The sequence below is a fragment of the Anomalospiza imberbis genome, chromosome 20 (assembly GCF_031753505.1).
Source record: "Anomalospiza imberbis isolate Cuckoo-Finch-1a 21T00152 chromosome 20, ASM3175350v1, whole genome shotgun sequence".
Classification (NCBI taxonomy): domain Eukaryota; kingdom Metazoa; phylum Chordata; class Aves; order Passeriformes; family Viduidae; genus Anomalospiza; species Anomalospiza imberbis.
In genome coordinates, this window is record NC_089700.1 from 5039124 (window position 1) to 5051376 (window position 12253).

The window sequence follows — 12253 nt, forward strand, 5'->3', positions numbered from 1 at the left end:
TGTGCCCTGGCACATACCATGAACAGGACAAAAATGCAAAGGGATTTCAGCAGCAGCTGCCCACGTTTCACGTGGGTGTTGGAGCTCCACGACTGCTCCTGCCTGACGTGCAGGTTCTGTCTCAGCAAAGGATTGCAGTGCTTCCAGAAGGATCCCTTTAGTAGGAGAACTCCTCAGAAACACAAATGAGCTTCTTTGATAAAGATCAGGGAGCCGAGTTTTGTTCCAAGTGACCTATGAAAACACTACCCTTTTCTAATGCAAATCCACAGACCCCAATAAGCCCAGTCCTGCCCAAATCCCAGCCCAGCACTCTGATTCTGTGGGTTTTGTATTTTGATGAAATACTTTCTATTTTCCTATGACCTAAGTAACTGTCTTGCCCCCCACCCCAAAGTTTTTAAAAGTAAATCGTGCAGAATACATCCAGAGTCTGCACCAACTCCCTCAACACATAGTTTGAGGGTGAGATGTTCCCAGGTCTCTTTCCCCACGGTTTGCAAGGGCTCTGCTGGGTGACAGGCAGCTGCCTGTTTGTTTCCTGGGGCTGGAACAAGCCACTGCTCTGGGCAAGTGAGTCCAGCTGCTCCCTGCAGTCCTGAGGCTGCCATTCTGCCTTCCTCCCATGGGGACTGGCACGGGAGGGCCAAGTCCTGGCAGCTCATCATTCACAGCCCTGCTGTGAGAAGCTGGGTGTTTGGAGAAGTGGCTGTGAGGAAGAAACAGGTGAAACGTTAGGGATCAGTTGTGCTTAGAACTCAGCAGAGGAAACTGAATCGGTTTGCAGCAATTCTACTTTGTAAAACGGTTCTGTGGTGACTGAAAGGGGACAGGGGATCTGCTGTGGCCTCTGCAACAGAGCTGGTGTCTCCCTGGCAGGGCTGAGTCCAGCCTGGCACTGGATGGTTTCTGTCCTGGTGTGCTGAAGACAACCCAAGGCTGGGAGAGCCGCAGGCACAGGAGCCGGGAAGCTGGCAGACAGCGTGGAGGAAGCTGTTTGCATTGCTCCAGCCAGGGCTGAGACTGCAAGGATGCCTTCCAGGACCAGCGGCCAGCTGGGAACTCAGCCAGCACTAAATTCACACCATTCTTTTACAAATCAGGTTGGTAAGAAAAACACGAGACACAAACTAGTGTGATTTCCATAGCAACCTCAGCGGAGGTTGAAAAGTCTTTTGTAAACATAGGGCTGAACCTGAGGATCAGCTCCGATTTTCCCCACAGAAAGGGGAAGAGAATGGAGGCTTAATAAATTCAGGCCATACAAATGAACTATAAATCTCAGAAGGAGCCATTCCCAACCTCTCTGTTCCCCTTTCTGTCACCCTCTCCACATGCACAGCACGAAGCTGTCTGAAACCCAGAGCCCAGCTTCCCGGCTCTGGCTTATCCCCATAAACTGCACAAAGCCTTATGCCCCTCTTCCATTGCAGCTGACCTTTAGTGGCTAATTCTGTGACGCACACACAGCCCCAGCACATGCCATGCCATTTCTGTAGGGCCACAGCGACTTGAAATGAAATTTGGCTTGCAGTGGAGGCCTGTACTGCAGCCAGCTCTGGCTCCTCTTCCCCACCATGGCTTCCTCCAGCTCCGTCAGGCAAGCGTGTATTTGGGTGTACCAGCCCTCAGCTCATCCAGGCGCTGTTCCTGCAAATCCCAGGTGTGACTATGGATGCAAACAGCACAGCATCCCCCCTGCTACCTGCCCACAGGGCAGGGCCATGCTGTGGGGAGCGGTGCTGCCCTTCATCCCTGTCAGCACACAAAGCCCGCGGGCCGCGCTGGTTAATGACCAAAGTGACACGAACAGATGGCGCAGGCAGCCTGCCACAGGGGCACCAGGAAGTGCTGTATCGCTTACACCCTCACAGGGAAGGGATTTGGCAGGGCTGAGGGCGCTGGTGACAAACACACTGAATTTTCATGCTGCTCAGGCTCTGCTGGACAGAGCGCGGCAGATGCCGGAGCTGCCTTGCTAACGCGGCCTGCTGGGGACAGACTGCAGCCCTGAGAACGTGCGTGAGGGGACAGGGGACAGCAGAGCTCAGCAAACACAGCTTGGGCAGGAGCAGGAGGCACGGCTGCAGCTGGGACACGGGAGGAGTGGTGCAGGGAACAAGTTGCATCTGAGTTTATGAGTGTCTGAGGGTGTCAGAGGCTGGAGCCAGGCCCTCCTCAGTGGTGCTGAGCCATGGGATGAGAGGCTGGAGTGTTGTATTGCACTAAAGGGTTCCAATTTTACACTGGAGCACAGGCAGTTCCACCCAAAAATGAGACAGGGGCCTGATGGAGCGAGCCCAGAGAAGAGAAATCAGATGATTGGAGGAGTGGAGCACCTCTCCTACAAGGAAAGGCTGAGAGAACTGGGATTGCTCAGCCTGGAAAAGAGAAGGCTTCGGGGTGACCTAACTGTGGCCTTGCAGTACCCAAATGGACAGAAAGATGCAGAAGGACTTTGAACACAAATTTGTAGTGACAAATGGGGGAACTGCTTCAAACTGAAAGAGTGGGTTTAGATGAGATATTAGGATTAAATTCTTTGCTGTGAAGGTGGTGCTGCTCTGGCACAGATAGCCCAGAAAATCTTTGCTGCATCCCTGGAAATGTCCAAGGCCAGGTAGGACAGAGCTCTGAGTAGCCTGGTTTAGTGGGTGGCATTCCTGCTCGCATCAGGGGGTTGGAATAGGAAGATCTTTAAGGTCCCTTCCAACCCAAACCATCCTATGATTCTCTGAGGAAGAACTTCTTCCCTGTGTGGGTGATCAACCACTGGCACAGGCTGCAGGGAGAGGGTGTGGGGTGTCCCCCAGAAGCCCTCTGCACACAGCCCTGAGTGCCATGCTCAGGGGACCGTGCTGGAGCAGGGGGATGGACTGGGTGACCCCAGTGGTCCTTTCCAACCTGAACCACTGTCCTGTGACTCTGCCTTCAAAGAATCCCAGTGAGGGTGGCAGAGCACTGGGACAAGCTGCCCAGGAAGGCGGTGGAGTCTCCCTGTCTGGAGACATTCCAAACATACCCGGACTCCGGTGTCACCTGCCTTGCCAGGGGGGCTGGGCTGGGTGATCTACAGAGCACCCTTCCAACCATACAGCCTGGCGACTCTGCCTTCAGCCTCCGTCCAGGCTGCAGAGACCAGACATTAGGAGGGGGAATTTCTTCACAGAAAGGGTGATTAGATATTGGCACAGGCTGCGCAGTGCGGTGGTGGAGTCATCGTCCATGGAGCTGTTCAAAGAAACGACTTGGAGCACTCAGTGCTCTGGCTGACAGGGTGGTGATAGGGCAGAAGTTGGGTTCGATGACCCCAGAGGTGTTTCCTCGGTGTCCCTCTCCCTTCACGGACGCGATCCCGCGGCTCTGCTGGCGCTGCGGTCCCTCGCACGGCGGTCCCTCACACACCCCCGCCCCTGCCCGGCCCTCACCGCACCCGCCATGACGGGGCCGCCCGCGTCGCGCGCCCTGACGTCACGGGGGGCGGGGCGCGGCCAGGGCCGGAACATGGCGGCGCCCTCGGCCCCGCGGCCGCCCCGGCCCCGCAAGGAGCCGCAGCCGCTCGTCATCCCCAGGAGCGCGGCCGAGGAGCAGCGCCTCCGCCTCGAGCGCCTCATGAGGAACCCGGTGAGGGCACCCGCCGGGGCACGGCGCGGGGCGGCGGGAGAGGAGAGGGACGCCAAGACCCCCCCCCCACGGGGTCCGTGAGGGGAGAGGGACACCGAGCCCCCCACCCCATCCCCTGGGTCTGTGAGGGCAGAGGGACACCGAGCCCCCCACCCTCGGGGTCTGTGAGGTGAGAGGGACACTGAGACCCTCTCGGTGTCTGTGAGGGGAGAAGGAGCCACCTCTGGCTCTGTGAGAGAAGAGGGACTAACACCCCCTTTCTCCTCCTCCGAGGTCCGTGAGGGGAGAGGGACCAACCTCCCCTCTCTCCTCTCCGTGTCCGTGAGGGAAGAGGAACCGACACCCCTTCCCCGGGGTCTGTGAGGAGAGAGGGACCATCCAACCAACCCCTCCTTTTCCTTCGCGATTCCATGGCGGGATCGACACACGCCCCCTCCTCCTTGCCGGGTCCCCAAGGGGAGAGGGACCGACCCCCCCACACACTGTACTGCTGTGAGGGGAGAAGGACCTGTCGGTTTTGGGATGCTGTGAGGAGAGAGACGCTTCTCTGGGAACCCAGGGGCCCCTCAGTGCTCTGCCCGCTGGTCTTTCCTTTATCCACCGCTATTAATGTGCGGGGGCATGACCCTGGTCCTCTAACTGGGTGTTTTGATCCTTTCCTGAGGAGGTTTTTGCCAGGAGGAGACTCTCACCCCCCTCTCTGTGAGTGCTGGAGAAGGCTGAGACTTTCCTGCACAACGTTCTTCCTCTGACCTTGCACCATGTGTTCTCCCTCCCCTGCTGTTCCCTGTCCTCTAGCTCTGGCATGGAAGGTGCTCAAACACCTTTCATCGTTTCCCAGACTACTGGTACTGGAATTATGCTCAGTTCCTGCGAGTGCTTGGAGGTGCTGACATGCTTCCTTCTAGCTCCCGTGCTGAAAAGAGGCACAGACACTCCTAATCCTCCTGGGGTTTGTTGACCTGCAGGCCTGAATGTGAGGGACAGAGAGGATCCCTTCTGATTCTCCTCTTCTGCCTGCTCCTGCTTCCTGTGCATGAAGAAATTGCTGCAGCTGTTCTCCTGAGATCTGTCAGTTGGTGGAAGAGGCTGTTGTCAGACGTATCCCGCCTTTCAACAATGTGTTAAAATTGCAGACTTTGCTCCTGGAAGATACTGATGGCTGCTTGGTTTGTTCTTGCAGGAAAAGACTGTACCAATTCCTGAAAAACTGAATGAATGGGCACCACGACCTCCCCCGGAGTTCGTTAGAGATGTCATGGGTAAAGATTCTGTTCTTCAGATAACTCTGGTGTCAGCCACAGTTAACTTAGAGAAATGTTTAGCAGGGAAGGACAGAGGTGGTTTTCTGCTGCTCATTTTGCTGGAGAAAAGAGGTGTGAAACATGCTTTGAGAGTTGATTTCTCAAGTTTTATTTGGCTCTCTGGTTCCACTTTTCTGCTGGCTGTCAGAATGCAGAGAGAACAAAGCCTATGGCACTGCAGCACGTGGGCTGCCTGCAGTGCAATAAGCTGCTGCTCTGCTGATGACAAGTAAATGATGATGAGTAAATCTGTCCTCTCCATGGATCTGAGAGTGCTCTGGAAGATTGGCAGTGTGAAGTCCTTCTTTTGACTGCTTTGAGTCAGCGTCTCAGGCTGTGAGAAGCAGGCACATGCAGCAGGTGTGTTTGTGTGTGCTCAGGTAGGGAGCTGGCAGCTGTGCCAGGACCCTGACCCGAGTACTCTGTGTACACTTCTACCTGCAGGCATTAAATGTAGTAGCTGTGGCATAAACTGGCTGCATGTAGAAGTTCTTTGTTTGAGACCTCCATCCTTTCTAGAGGTTTACTTGTTCTTATTTCAGAATAATTGATCTTGGACTCAAGTTTTTATACACTTCTGAATAAAATCTGCTTATTGGAATTCTCCCATGGCTTTTTCAAATAGCTTTGCTGTGTGCTTGAGTGAATTGTCTTGTTTTTCTGGGAGTACCTGACATGCTGGGACTCTGTTGGTATCAAGACCACCTCTGTTGCAGTCCCAGCTGCTGGGTTTTAATTAGGTGTCTTCTTTGAGGCTGTGCTTTCCCTTGAGAAAGGGCTTGGGAGATAGGGGAAGAGAGTGGAGCACAATGCTTAAAGCTCCTGCAAGGCTTCAGCATGCAGGCTGATGCCAGGACAAGACACCTGTAGGGATTTAATTTATGAAGAAACAGTTGAAAACTGTCAGTGGCTCTGTCTTGCATGGGAAAGTACAATATCACCTTTTATGACCTTTCTGTTGGCCTTTATTTTGTGTTTGAGAAATGCTGAAAATTAGTTGGAAGCAGCATCAGCAGGGTATTGTAGCTCACCTCTGCCTGTAAGAGACTGGGGAGTGTACTTCGTCTCCAGTTCTGTGTCTGCCTTGATGTGCAGCTAAGGGTGGGCTCTCCAGGGGGGCAGTTGTAGGCCCTGCAGTGACCCAGAAGTGTGTGGGTTTGCAGCTCACTCTGGCTTTTGCTTGTGAGCTGAGTTTAAAATGGTGACACACTCCATGTGCTGTCGGTAGATTTTCATCTGACAGTGCCCTTTTCTGTATCCCTCAGCATCCAGCTGTAGTGATTTGTGAGCATCTGTTTACCTCCTTTCCTAGCAGACTGAACTCTTCCTTGTTGCAGGTTCCAGTGCTGGGGCTGGGAGCGGGGAGTTCCACGTGTACCGGCATCTCCGTCGGCGAGAGTACCAGAGGCAAGATTTCATGGATGCCATGGCTGAGAAGGTCAGAACAGCTCTTTATAACTCCCCCCTTCCCCAGCTGTTTGTTGTTCTTTGTAAATCTGTGTTTTCTTTGAAAGTCATGTACAAATAATTCCGTTCTGAGCCACCCCTTGTCAGAGGAGTCTGTAGGAGTGTGTGATCCGTGGTGTCTGTGTCAGTACTGAAACATTTGTGCTTTGTGTCAGACGTGCTCCATCTTCTGTGTTCCCTGGGGTCCTAGCACGCTGTAAGGCCTCATGGGAGTGTGTGTGTTCTCAGGCTGACTTGAAAATGCTTTAAAAGCTAGAAATCCCTGATAACACTGCCTTGCACCGACAGAAACAAAGTGAGTGCCTGTGCACAGGGTTCAGATGTTTAAGTCCTGACGGAGTAGAACGACCCCTCTTTCAGAAAACACTATTGATATACTCTCTCCTGGCCGAGATGAGTCCGTATGTTAATGTTTGTGTCTCCAGTTATTCATTTGTTTTTTATGGAAATGTAAATTAGGGCAGAAGCCCAACCTCCCTCATTTACTCTGGTGAGGATTCCTCCCTCAGAAGGTTTCAATGTTTGGCTCAGGTTGCAGGTTAAAAATGCTGTCTGTACAGGAGCCCTTCCTGGGAACGTGGCTTTGCATAAAGAAGCCAGACAAAATCTGGCAGAGCTCCCTTCTGTATTTTGCTAAAAGACTTCTCCCTAAAAGGGCATGACTTTTAAAATAAGTATTTTAATTTAGATTGTGACGAAAGTATGACATGTGATCAATTACAGCAAAGACTAGATGAGGAATTCCAGAAGAAACTGGAGAGGAATAAGATGATTGCAGAAGAGCAAACAGCAAAACGCAGAAGGAAGCGGTAAGGGCAGATTTTTCCCAGGAGGCTTGACATGGAAACCCTCACTCCCTGTGCCTCATCTGTAGCTGCATGCTCTGCATAAACACTGTCATTTTGTGTCTGCATCTATCAGCTGGGAAGTCTGGCTGTGGAAATTAAATTTGTCAATGTCAATGTTTGGTTTCCAAAGGTAGCTGTAAGCCTGACAGGCTTTGCTGGGGTGGTTTCTTTTCCGTGCCATTGCTTGCAGGATAACTTTGGACTGGTTGAGCTGCTTTTGCTGACACTGTGGTTGGTCTTGACTGCAACATACCTTGCTAAATATTTGTTTTAACAGTGTCAGGAAAGGTTTGTGTCTGTATCTGGCTTAAGTTTATGTCTGAATCATTTGATACCAAGCAGTTTCAATGCAAAACTGGGTGCCCCTTCATGGGTAGGGTGCTTCTGCCTACCCCATTGAAATGTCTGGCAGGCCAAGTCTAGTAAGTTAGGTGGAAATACTAAAAAAATATTAAATCCGTCTTCCTCTTAAATTTTAGACAAAATTAAACAGTTACAGTTACAAGATTGATTCACTCAAGAAATAGCCTGAGCACTGTAGTGCAGTGACACAAGAATTTAAATCCCATTCCCTGTGTCCAGCATAGGTTTCAGAAAAAGCAGGGAATCGAGCCTCTGCTCTTTGCCAGGGTCTGATCCTGAGCAGCCTCTCCCTTGCTGCTTTGCATGCTGTGGCTGAGAGTTGCTGTGGAAAGGCCTGTGCAAAGTGGCTCACTGCCATGTTAACACAAAAGTGCACAACAGAAACACTGTTGCCATCTTAGTTTAATTTAATGTGGGCCAACAGATGGCCAGCAAGTCAGATCTGGCCTGCTGCCTCTTCCCTGGCTGAGATGGAGAACAACTGTTCCAACAGCAGATGCTGCCTAAACACCACCACCTCCTTGTCCCCCTGCTATGCTCTAATGGTGTGGCTTTGCCCTGCAGGAGCCCCTCTGATTTCCCTCGCCACCCTTCTCCGTCCTGACCCAACAGGTACAGTTCCTGGCTCTCTGTGTCAAGAGAACTCAGTTATGCTGTTGAGAGAGGAGCATGTCAATGCCAGGCTGCCCTGCCTGGATCTGCCATTAACTTGCAAGGTTGCCTTTGCTGGGCAAAGAGAGCTGGGTTGTATGAATTGAAATTCCCTCTTACCCCCAGTGCTACTCCTAGGGCCTGACATCCTGAGAAGGTACAGCCAAAGAGGAAGGTCAGAGCATACTGCACTATTTTTGTTTTCTTCAGTTGAAGTATATATTACTGGTGATTTTTCCCCAGTGTTCAGTTTCTTCAGTCTGGGTTTTAACACCATTTTCTCTTTGTGTTTATTAGCCTAGGTAGATAAAATGTGGGGGCAGTTTCATTTTTGTTCCATCTGTGTTCTTGGAGATTCTTGTGTATCATAGTTCTGGTTGCAGTGGAGTCATGAAAGGCTTTTTAAAAATCCATTAATCTGAAAATAAGGTAGAAAAGTTTCTCTTGATCATGTGCTAGGTTTACTCTTGCCGAATTTTCAGTTGAGGCCAAATTTAAATTGAACTTCTCTTCTGAAATCAGCTTTTCCAAGATGTCTGTAATATGTCCTTTATCAATGTATGAACCTGCAGAAGCTTTACAACATTTGATTTGCCATAAAGTCTTTCTTTTTTGCTTTATAGCCAGAAGTTAAAAGAGAAGAAACTGCAAGCTAAGAAAAATAAACTTGAACAAAAGAAGCAGGAAAAAGGTCAGTGAAATTTAGTTTACTTTTCTCAGGACTTGGTTCTGTTCCCTCATTGAAGCTTAGAAGGCTTTGTTCCACCCCCCATCCCAAGCTTTCTCAATACATGGATTAAAGCCTGAGCCTTAAGCTTGTTATTTTAGCTGATGTTTCAAAATCCTCTTTGAAAGCCATCTATGTTGAGATTTAATCTTACAAATAACTTGGCTGTTTGTGAATATTTTCCATTTATTAGGGGGAATTTTGGACAGCAAACTCTGGAATCTGAGTTTGTGGATGTTTTGCCCCAGCTATTCTGATAAACTGCACATTCAGAACTTCAGCTGCTCAGAAAGGCAGGATTGTTAAAGGCTGTGCTTTTTAAAAGTATATTTTGAATGCGTATGGGAAAACAGGTGGAAAAAATACACAGCTTGGGCAGCAAGAAACTGAGTTATAATTTTGTGTGTAAGAAATTGAGCCACCTTGGTACCATCTGTTCCACAGGACTAGTTTATTTCATAGAAATAAAGGTGAAAAACCTGACTGCCTCTGTTCTCCTGCAACATTAATTTCTCTCTTGAAAATTAATGTTCAGTAATGTCAGTGTAACGTTTTGAGCAAACTTTTGCATACTTGTTGCTTCTTTTTAGTGAGTATATTTTGGCTTACTCTTTCAAATAGTTGTCCCTTGTGAATTAGCACACAAATGATTAATCTTAAAGTTACAGCAGTTTCTGGTAATTCTGCTGGAACAGTGGCTTGTCTGACAGTTCTACCTTATTTGTGCTTTGCTTTTCAGAATTGGATCTGTTTCAGCTGAACCATTGCCAGCCTTCCATGTAAACATGGGAGGACAAATTGTTAGGTTAATTTTACTTGTGACAGCAAGTGAATGTAGCAGAGTGATTTTTTTGGGTGTTTTGTTTTGGTCTTGTTATTTTTTTTTTAAGCTACTCATGTATGAATTGTAACTGGGAGGAGAATTTAAGTATGAGTCAACATTTGTTCATTTTGAGTGAACAAACAGAATACCTATCCCTTAGGGAGTGGCTGGGAGAGAGGAGAGCTGGATCAGGGACTGGCACTGTGGGATGGGATTGCCCTGTACCAGTTGTGGGGCAGGAGTGGTTTTGTTTGGCACAAATTCCTGAAAGACAGAATCCAAACTCCCTGTTGTTTGTAACAGTTCTTAACTCTGCAGTCTGTGGTTCTCTATGTAAAATAATAATATCAGGGTAGAGAGAAGTCCCTCTTAGCCATTTTTAGTCAACTGGCAACAGCCTTTTCTTAGTTTTGTGTGCTCTAGGTTGTAATCTGAGAGGTTTTTTCAAATTGATTAAAGTGTATTTGTTGGATATAGCAGGCAAACATTTGTCTTCCTTTATGAATGAATAAATCAAACCTCTGAATTTCCATGTTTCATCTTTGTTGTAGTAAAAGCATTAGGAATAAGGGTTGGCACTGAATGAGGTCAGCTGTTGAAGTTGCATTAATGAACAAACTCCCAATAATTGCTCAAAGTTCAGCACTTCACCACGCGGTGGCATCAGACCACTGAGCCTAAATCCCGCATGAACTGGTCAGGACACAGAGTGTGACTGGGCCTGAGGAACAGGAGAGAGCAGAAAAATGGCTCTTGGATTCAGGTTCCACTTTATGCCATACCTCATTTTTATTACCGATTATTTAATTTCTAGTAAATGTTTTCTGGTTTTTTTAACAGACTGCACAAGTTCTCTGTGACCCTTGTTAACCTTAGGCATATCTTACTGAGTTCCTGTACTGACAGTATAGCAAACAGTCTGTAAAAGTTTATGGCACCTCGTGGAGTTTCTGTGAACTTGGATAGCTTGTAGGAATATACTGAGTCTTGCCTGTGGCTTCCCAGTGCTCTGTGTGATCCTTCAAAGTTCATCCCAGACTGCAGAGGTGAGATTGGAATAAGATAATCTATCACCTTAGTGTTTCACTGTCTCTGTTAGGAGGAGGTGGACTTGTTTAATGATGGACTTGGTAATGTTGGAGGTAAGGGAATTCCCCAGGGGAGAATTTGATATTCTGAGCTCCTCATCACTCGGTGGAATTAATAGAACCTGATTGTGTTCCCTGAGTATCTGGGACTGCTTAGTTGTGAGATGCTTAACAAGGAAGACACAGGGGAATGTGTTACCCATCCGTGCTAATTAGCCTGACCTAATCCACATTTGCTGAGCAACTGAGAGTGTTTTTCTGTGAAATGCTTGACAAGGAACCCAGCTGGGAACACCTCATCCATTCATCCTGTTTGTGTTTGTAGAACCTGGGCAATCCCAAGAGCAAGGCAGCAGCGAGGATGATGAAGAGGATAGCAAGGAGGAGGAGGAGAAGGAAGATGATGCTGAAGAGCCGAGTTTTGTGATGGGAAGAGGATGAGGCCTTCCAGGGACAGCTGGAAACACTGTTCATTGCTTTATATTCAGGAGCATGAAAGTCTTTCATCTCAGCCAAGCAGAACCCATTGGCGTACGTTACATCTGCTTAACGGGGCATGGCCTTCACGTCACAGGCCTGAGAGAAAATGATAGAGAAATGCCAAATAAGAGATTTTTTTCTTAATTGCTTGTATAACTGCTGTGCAGTCTGCTCTAAGTTTGCTCTAAAGAGTCAGCCATAAGTCTCTATGACCCTAGAGTTCTTTCTAAAATGGCCCAGAGTGTTTTTCTGTCTGAAAGCTAAAACATAACTATTACCATTTAAGGGAAATATTACTGTGAAGGCTACGTATTCTACTTATCTTGAAGCTGGTAGCAGTGGGATACATGAATCTAGGGGAAGAGTTTAACCTGAAGTAGAAAAGTGGTCTGTAGCCAGACTCTCCTGCACTGTGAGTGTTCTGCATTTGGGGTTTTGTATGGGGTCATCTCTAACCCAAAGAAATCCATTTATGTTGGTAGACAAGTTCTATAGATTTTTAATCTGGATCCCTTTTTTAATGCTAAAACTTTCCCTATTGCTTTTCTTCCATGTTTTCTAAATTAATAAAAGGGATGTGTTGGATTGTTCTGTCTTCTATTTTTCTTTTTGGAAGAGGATTTCAGTAAAATAAAGAGATGCTGCAGTGCTGCAGGAAGGGACAAAGAGATCAAGTGATGTGGCACACATGAAAATATGGAAAAAGGTGTTAGCTGCATGTCACCTACTTTTTGCTTTTGAATTGGAACAATACCTTTTCCCAAAGATAGTGTGTAAAGCCTCCGAATCCTGTGGCAGAAAGGCTTGGAATGGAATCATTTTGTTTGTGCTCAGATTCCTGTGATGACACCTCCCTTTCTCTCTGCTTGAGCGCTCTG

The 12253-nt window shown here is 48.3% G+C and overlaps 1 protein-coding gene across 1 annotated transcript; it reads left to right on the top strand.

Annotated features, from left to right (window-relative positions):
- The first annotated feature begins 3466 nt into the window (after positions 1-3466).
- On the top strand, positions 3467-11960 carry PRKRIP1 (PRKR interacting protein 1). The gene is made up of 6 exons (XM_068210238.1): positions 3467-3624; positions 4808-4886; positions 6266-6366; positions 7119-7204; positions 8881-8948; positions 11221-11960. The coding sequence occupies exons 1-6, from the start codon at positions 3505-3507 to the stop codon at positions 11334-11336; spliced, it is 570 nt and encodes a 189-aa protein (XP_068066339.1). The 5' UTR covers positions 3467-3504; the 3' UTR covers positions 11337-11960.
- Positions 11961-12253: the final 293 nt, after the last annotated feature.